The sequence below is a fragment of the Propithecus coquereli genome, unplaced genomic scaffold (assembly GCF_000956105.1).
Source record: "Propithecus coquereli isolate 6110/MARCELLA unplaced genomic scaffold, Pcoq_1.0 Scaffold91, whole genome shotgun sequence".
NCBI lineage: Eukaryota > Metazoa > Chordata > Mammalia > Primates > Indriidae > Propithecus > Propithecus coquereli.
This window is the reverse complement of record NW_012155396.1, coordinates 1,244,126-1,253,189: the sequence shown is the minus strand read 5'-3', so window position 1 is coordinate 1,253,189 and position 9,064 is coordinate 1,244,126. Positions and strand designations below refer to the sequence as shown.

General features: G+C 37.5%; 1 protein-coding gene across 1 annotated transcript in view; it reads left to right on the top strand.

Moving 5' to 3' along the window:
• The window catches only part of PAIP1 (poly(A) binding protein interacting protein 1), a 35,744-nt gene extending 32,586 nt beyond the window's left edge, over nt 1-3,158 (top strand). The window contains exons 9-10 of the mRNA XM_012664729.1: nt 240-333; nt 2,783-3,158. Of these exons, the coding sequence (XP_012520183.1) occupies nt 240-333; nt 2,783-2,876 (188 nt within the window). The 3' untranslated portion in view covers nt 2,877-3,158. The remainder of the gene's footprint in view (nt 1-239; nt 334-2,782) is intronic.
• The last annotated feature ends 5,906 nt before the right edge of the window (nt 3,159-9,064 follow it).

The following is a 9,064-nucleotide window of genomic DNA, read 5'->3' as shown; positions in this document are numbered from 1 at the left end:
AACAGAGCCAGACTCTGTCTAAAAAAAAAAAAAAAAAGAATTATAAGCAGGTAGGGGAGCAAAAGCAAGCCAGTTTGAGTATAAGTCTTATAAAAGCTGTTTCTTTACATAATTGGGAGTTTACTGCTATTTAAACATTGAATCTACTTAAGTGAAAAGTCATAATAGATTTTAGGAGTAACTGGTCACTTCCTATGGGTTTTTTTAGCATTTCATTTTTCTCCTATGTTGTCTCATAGATTACCAAGAGAAATATCAAGAATTACTTGAAAGAGAGGACTTTTTTCCAGATTATGAAGAAAATGGAACAGATTTATCAGGGGCTGGTGATCCGTAAGTTTTCCTTGGTTACTAACTTTCTGTGTCTCATTTGTAAATAGAGATCAGACTAGAAAAAGTAGCTCATGAAAGAATGGCATTTCGATTTGATGGTGTTATGGTATATAGTATGCTTATATACTAAAAATTTTCTGAAAATCATGTTAAACTAAGACTGGTTCTGAAAATCTATAGTCGAAGAAAATAACTATATTAAAACATAACTTAAACATGCTTAAGTTATTTTTTAAGTTTATTTTTAAAAAATATTATACCTAGACTTTAAAATAAGAAGCTCTAATGCTTTAAGATCCTAGGCAACTTCTGTGCTTGTTTCTATAAAATAGGAATAGTCATACCCCTCAGGCCTTTTTTTTTGAGATCTGAATGAGAATATATAAAAAATACTTGATAGCCTTCTGGCACATAGTAAAAGGTTCAAATCTTAGCTGTTAAAAGATAAATTAAAGAGTAAAGAAAACAGATTACTATGTAAAAATATTTGGCCTGATAGATATAAGTTATAATCCTGTTCATGTATCTGTTTCTTCAACTGTAAGTAAAGACACTCTTAATGTATTACTCACCATCAGATTGTACTTCCCTTTTCTGATAGAAGGAACAGTAACTTGAGAGGTTTAGTCCCAGATCTATTAACAACTTGTATGTATTTGGACAAACTCCTTAGGTTCTTTTCTTCCTAATTGGGTGGGAGGTAGGGAGGAGAATAAATTACACCTGTGACTTCCTTTTTTAACATCCATCTTGTGTGTTATAGGTTTTAAAAAATGAACCGTCTTTATTCTAGTGACATTTTAATTATGGATCAGTTTAAGATCTAGAAATACAATGTTTCCATACTTATATATACTAATTTAATAGAAAGTACAGGGATATAAGGACTCAGGCAGAAGTAGGAAGGTTCAATCTTGCTTGGGTATCGCCATGGAAGTTAAAGTTGTTCTTGGCATTGAACTTCAGGTTATCCTCTTAAGATTTTGTTCAGTAAGCAGCATATTCTCTTGCTGTAATGAGCTCATGGTTGTTTCAACACATCACCTTGTGCTAGAAATGGAGAAGAAACAGAAAAAGACACATCAGTAATTGGTAGGATTGGTAAGATAGTTTTGTCACACTTGTCAGTAGAAGGAATCATTCCGGGTGAGGCATCATGTAGATAGCATCATGTTGTAGAGGGAAAAGTATAAAAAAGGGAAAAGATCTGGAGTTGAACAAATTCTGGCCTTGCCACACACTTATCCAAATTCTGTATTATTTAACCTCCTAGAATCTTCTTCCATCTCTAAAATGAAGATAATTCCTATATTTTAAGATGACTATAATAGGAATTCAGTAAGAATATATATTAAATCCTTAACACTTTAAATTTTTCCCCCATATATAACTATGGTAAGCCTTGCTTTATATCTTTTTAAACTATCCCGTAGTTGGAAAAAATCTGGAATAGATTATGTCCAAAAGTACTTCCGGGCCGGGCACGGTGCCTCACGCCTGTAATCCTAGCACTCTGGGAGGCCAAAGTGGGTGCATCGTTTGAGCTCAGGAGTTCGAGACCAGCCTGAGCAAGAGCGAGACCCCGTCTCTACTAAAAAAATAGAAAGAAATTAGCTGGACAACTAAAAATAGAAAAAAAATTAGCCAGGCATGGTGGCACACGCCTGTAGTCCTCTCTACCCAGGAGGCTAAGGCAAGAGGATCACTTGAGCCCGGGAGTTTAAGGTTGCTGTGAGCTAGGCTGACACCATGGCACTCTAGTTCCCACAACAGAGCGAGACTGGAAAAAAAAAAAAAAAAAAACAAACACTACTACTTATGAATGTCTTCTTCCAGATAAATGGGAGTGTGACTAAATTGTTCCTGTGGTAATAACCTAGCAGGAATAACACTTAAATAGACATAAAGCATTAATACGTCACTAAAGGCATATTTAAAGTTATGTTCTAGTTATAGTATAATTATTTGTTGATAAGGTAGATTTATTAATATCAATCTTGAGCCCCCAAGTTTGTATGTCGAACCTTTGATTTAACTTCTAGGTTACAGAATTTAACATACCTAAAGGTATAGCAGAATCTTTAGACACCACAGACTCAATATAAAATTTCAGTCATCAAATTAAGTATTTGGTGTCTGAAGACTGCCATTTATGTAATCTAAAGTTAGACTTGAGTTCTGTTGTAACTCAGTCTAGGAAAGTTATGTTACATTTTTTCCTGGCTTAGCATCTCAGACAACTTCTGAATTGAAAAACTCATTGGGGAGGAGGGGAGGAGCAAAAACCTCCCTAATGGGTACAGTGAACACTATTTGGTGATGGGCATACTTATAGCTGTGACTCAAGTATTACAGAAGCAATTCATGTAACCAAAAACGTTTGTACCCCCTTAATATTTTGAAATTAAAAACAATAAAAACATATGAATCATTTTTGTTTCTTTTACAGATACTTGGATGATATTGATGATGAGATGGACCCAGAGATAGAAGAAGCTTATGAAAAATTTTGTTTGGAATCAGAGCGTAAGCGAAAACAGTAAAGTTAAATTTCAGCATATCAGTTTTATAAAGCAGTTTAGGTACAGTGATTTAGCGGAACACAGGAAAGCAAGAAAATGTGTCACACTTATACCAAATTAAGGATGTTGAGTTATGTTACTAATGTATGCAACTTTAATTTTGTTTTAACACTATCTGCCAAAATAAACTTTATTCCCTATAACTTAATGTGTATATATATATAATAGTTTATTATGTACAGTTAATTCCACTGTTTTGGCTGCAATAAAATCGATTTTGAAATAAATGAAATGTTGAATTTTGCTAGCTGGTTAGATGCTTATCCTTTAAATTCTGCTTTTGAAGGGGAAAAGTCTTAGTCTGGAAATACATATTACTGCAAAAATGTAGCATCTCTTTAAAGTAAGAGTATTATAGCTTTCATTTTAGTTTGATATTTAATGTCTCAATAAATTAAATTTCAAGTATGAATCAGAATCATGAAAGTCTAGCACTAAAGTCTTTGAATATATCATTAACTGATTTACATATGCAGATGCTATTTGATACCAAGGGCTTTTAAAATGTCATAAAAAAAGACTTAGAGAACTCCCAGCTAAACAACCAAGACTCTTCACTGAGAATTTATTCCAATTCTAGAATTGTTTTTTTTACCTGACTAATTTCATTATCCTAAGGCATAGAACATTATCTGCTTTATTTATATAGCTTTCTCATTTTTATTTTGTAGCATGGGTTGCATTGACTTTTTTACTAGAAAATTTTACTAGATATTTGTCATTCAAGTTTTCATCTGCTTTATAATTGATACACCTTGAAGACCACTTTTCTAATACTTTTATTATGTGGTACCACCTCAGCCCTATTTAATATTTTTACCTAATGTCAAATCTTTTTCCAACTAACTAAAAAATAAAACTTATGTACAAAAGTATTGCTTGTAAATATGCATGTAAATAGTTCTGTTAATAACCCACTGTTTTACATTTGGTACATCTGTGTCTGCTAATACAGCTAGGTTTCTCACTTTTCAGCTTGTTTGTTCAGTCTGAATTAAAATTAGACTTTGAAAATAAAACTTAAATAGTTCTGTTTCCTCTAAGTTTGAAGTGGCATTCTGGTATTTTAAAGAATTCACTATTGAACTTGTTTATATGACATAAAGGTTTGAAATCAGAGAAACTGTATTAAGATAGAAGGTATTTTATTCAGTGTCCGAATAAGAATTCAATAACAGATCTACCCAGGAAAAACTAGCAAATATAAAACATTAAAACTCTAAGATTTCATATTATAAAGGGGAGTGTATAGTGTATATATGTAATTGGGGTTTTTGGAAGTTATAATAGTCAGAATTCTCTTTTTCAAAATGTCTCCTGTAACCTTGTGGGTGTTATCATAACCTGCAGTTCTCTAAAGATAGAGCTTACTATAAATGTTGGAGTGGAAGGAGGTGTAGGAAAGCCGGCAGTACAGTAGACTGGGGACCAAGGAATACTAACTACATATATTTTAAACTTCTAACAGTTGCTCTGTGAATAACCAACCATTTGTCCACTAGCTTATTGTCACCAACTGCTGCTCAGTGGCTACCAACAGGATTGATATTCCAGTTATTACTGCTGCTTAAACCACCCATACATAATGTTATAAAATAACCATTTTATTATGCTCATAGGTTCTGTGGTTCAGGGCACAATGGGGATGGCTTTTCTCTATTCCATAACGTCTGAGGCCTAGGCTAGGAAAACTAAGGACTTGGGGGTGTGATTTGAACAGCAGGGGGCTGTAATCATCTGGTGTTGTCTTCTCAAATGGCTGGTGACTAGACTGGGGTGACTTGAAGCCAAGACTAGATCCGAATTGTTGACCAGACCATCTACGCTTGTCTTCTCGTGGCATGGGCTGGGATATCTCACAGCATACCCACTGGATTCTTAGAAGGGGAATTGAAAAAGACCCAGAATGAAGCTGCTTATGAAGTCATGCAGCATTATTTGCACTACATTCTCTTGGTACTAAGCAAGTCAGTAAAGCCATATCAGATAGGAGGCCCTCAAGGAGTATGTGGACATGTTTTAAGACTGCACTGGTACATAATGAAAGGAAGAGTTGGCCCTGTGCCACAGTCATTGTCCTTTACGATTGCCACGTCTTCAGCAGGAGTGTGTCAATAAGTCTTTAGTACAGATTATTAGTACAGGTCTTCAATGAGCAAGGACACAGTTGCCAGTAAATGTCATAGTCTTGTGCTCTGGCAACAAAACATAAACATGGGTCATAACCTGGCAGTCATGTCATCAATTCAGACTGTTACGTTATTAGTGCCCTCCAGCCAAAGACACCAGAAACATACCTATACCTGAACATATTGGGTTTATTGTTGCAGTCAGAGAGAACATACACCTTGGAACTATGAGGTATATCAGTAAGACGGTGTTAGAAAACTATGATAGGATTTGGGTTTTGGTTGGTTAATTTGGGGAACAATCTAAGACACGAGGTTAACTCTAGACAGCATTGTCAGCGCAGGTAATTCTACAATTAGGTATTTCATTAAATCTTATCTATAGGGAAGACAGATGAGTATGGATTAAGTTGTACATGTTTAGAAAAAAGATCAATCACATTTAGTGAGAGGACGATGTTTAGTATGAAAGTAGAAAACTGTCCAGTACCGAAAAGTCAGCTTGAACTGAAAATATGGCAGCTCTACAATTAGGTTGAAGCCAGTTGCAAAGTTGACAGGAAATATTTCTTCCAAGGTACAAAGGGGGGATATCCAGTTGCTAAACCACCCTCATCTCATGACAGCACCGAATCCCTAGTTAATTCCCACTTCTAATCTTGCTGCAGAAACAGCATCCAACCCAGAAATGGGTCTTCTTTTCCCTTAGAGTTTGCTCAGAATCCAGTGGAAACCCAAACCTTACCAAAGATGGCACCCTTCACCCCCTTGTGGAATGTACCATCTTCAGTTCTTCTGGTTCCCTTGTTTGCAAATCAATAAATGATTTTGTCAGAAGACAGGCTTGAGCCTGGTGGTCTTTGGTTGACTAGATGTTAGCAGGCATAAATAAGCTCATCTATGCTGCTGCCCTATTGTGTCAGCCTGGCAGGACACCAAACCCGAATGAGCCCAACACTACTTCTGCATCCTTGCAGCTGGAAGTCATGTTTTTGCTATGTTTGTACCACTATAAATTCATGGTCACAACTTTCAGTTAGGCTGTCTGTGCTGCCAACAGTCTTACTGTGTTTCTGTCTTTATCTTTTATCTGTTTTTAAACCCTCTGCACTCCAACATTATCCCCCTGATTGCTTCATGGGTGGGGTGGGGGGAACCACAAGACAAATATACACAAATGCATCTGCGTTCACTTCATCCCTCTTCTTCCTGTACAGTAAGAATCCCTCCTGTTAGAGGCCAGTTGTTCAACATGTGCTGGAATCCTGTCTCTCTCATGAACTCCATTGTTACTTGGTCTGCAATTTTTATTTTTCTCCATTGGCTCTTTGCATGAGCTATTGAACATGCATTCCTCTCATCAAAAGAAATCTGGTGGCTGGGCATGGTGGCTCACAACTGTAATCCCAGCACTTTGGGAGGCTGAGGTGGGAGAATCACTCGAGGCCAGGAGGAGTTTGAGACCAGCCTGGGCAAAATAGCAAAACCCTGTCTTTACAAAATTTTTTTTAAAAAATTAGCCAGGTGCAGTGGCATATACCTGTAGTCCTAGCTGCTTGGAAGGCTGAGGCAGGAGGGTTGCTTGAGCCCAGGATTCAAGGCAGCAGGTGACCTATGATCACACCACTGCACTCCAACTTGGGTGACAAAGACCTTGTCTCAGAAAAAAAAAAAATATGGCCCTCATTTCTCTCCAACTACAGTCCTCTCTGTGTCTGCTTCATAGTCAGACTTCTCAGGTGTTGTCCCATTTTTTCCGTTTCCTTATCGCCTATTTGCTCTTCAAACCTACTAAGGCTTCTGCCCTCACTGTGGCCTTCACTAGAGTCACCAGTGACCTCTATGTCACTAAATCCAGTAAACACTTTTTTTAGTTTGTCCTCTGGCAATATGTGACATTATCAGTGACACCAAAATTGAAAACCTCTAGGCCTCCAAGACACGGTAATTTGCTATCTTTATGCTGTTCCTCCTCAATGCTGTTGTGGGCTTCTCTACCAATATGTAGTCTGTACATACTGATGTGCTTCCACATTCAACCCTACGCATTCTTATGTTACAATATTCTTGTACTATTTCATCTTCTGTAGCTTCAGTTAGCAGCTATCAGTCAGTGACCTCTAGATTTGTTTCTGTCTCCTAGTTCCAAATCTTTACTAACTTGCCATTTCCACCAGGTGGACTTAACAAAATTTAAACCATGTCATCCCTAAATTTGCTCTTCCTTGTACATCCCCCCCCTCATCGATAATGCTGCCACCCACCCTGTTGCCCCAGCCGGAACCCCTAGCACTGTTTTTGACTCCCATATCTCCCTCAATACCCAGGCTCAATCGTCACCAAGAATAGAGTCAATTTTCCTGAATATTTCTTGGAGCTGTGTTCTCTGTCTTTACTGCCCAGGTCCTGAGTCCTGAGCTGCCATTATCTCTCCTGTTGCATTTTCAAAGCCTTCTACTGAGCTCTCCACATGAGCTCTTACATCCTACAATCCATTCTCCACTCAGCAGTTCCGAGAATCTTTCTAAAGTACAAATAGTATCACAAAACCCCTCTGCAGTAGACAGAATTTCTATATAGGAGTTTCTCAAAGATTGGAGGGGGAAAGATAGGGGTAGAATAGGACCTAAGTTAGCACCATATAATACAAACTGATGTCACAGATCAATGAAGACATAGTTGTCTAAGGTTGCTTTTACTTCATGTAATATTGATCAATTTGCACATCAGCCATTTTATTTATTATTTTTTTTATTTTTTTGAGACAGGGTCTCACTCTATTGCCTGGGCTAGAGTCCAGTGGCATCATCATAGCTCACTGCAGCCTCCAACTCCTGGCTCAAGCAGTCCTCCTGCCTCAGCCTCCCAAGTGGCTGGGACTACAGGTGTGTGAGATGCCTGGTTAATTTTTTTAAAAATTTTCTGTAGAGACCAGGGTCTCGCTATTGCCCAGGCTGGTCTTGAGCTCCTGGCCTGAAGCGATCCTCCCACCTCTGCCTCCCAAAGTGCTGGGATTAAGCCTTTTTTTATACAGAGCTAAATTTAGGGAGTTAGATTTCTTTCCATCCATTGGTGCTGTTTTCTTCGCTTAAAGATCTTGTAGTAAACAATTATACCCCTATACAGCTGTTGAAAAAACAACTTAGTCAAAGATATGAACCTTTTCCTAATTTGGTATCAGAAAATATGTGAAGATAAAGTCCATAAATGCATAATGATCAGGTCCTTGCCTACCTCTATAGCCCCACTGCAGGCTTCTTTCCCCTTAAGGCTTCTCTCTCCCCTCTAATCATGCTTAAACTACACTCGCTTTCTTTCAGCCCTTTCAAGGAAAAATATCTTTCCCTTGGGCCTCAGGGTCTCCACACAGGGACTTTACTCTTCTTAAAATATTCCCCCTACTTTACTTAGCTAACACATACTTAAACTTCAGATTTCAGTGGAAATATTGCCTCAGCCTAGATTAAATCTGCTTACTACAGGCATACCTCAGAGATACTGTGGGTTTGGTTCCAGGTAACCACAATAAGCAAATATCACAAAGTGAGCTGGGAATTTTTTGGTTTCCCAATGCATGTAAAAGTTATGTTTATACTACACTGTAGTCTATTAAGCGTGTAATAGCATTGTGCCTTAAAAAAAAAGGACATACCTTAATTTAAAAATGCTTTATTGCTAAAAAAAAAAAAGCTAATCTGAGATTTCACAAGTCAATCTTTTTGCTGGTGAAGAGATTTGCCTTGCTGATTGTGCTGATTAGGGTGCTGGTTACTGAAGGTTGGGTTGACTGTGGCAATTTCTTAAAATAAGACAAGTCTTCCACATCAATTGACTCTTCCTTTCACAAAGGATTTCTCTGTAGCATGTGATGCTGTTTGATAGCATTTTACCCACAGTAGAACTTCTTCCAAAATTGGAGTCCATCCTCTTAAACCCTGCTGCTACTTTATCAATGAACTTTATGTAATATGCTAAATCTCTGTTGTCATTTCAACAATGTTTACAGCATTTTCACTAGGA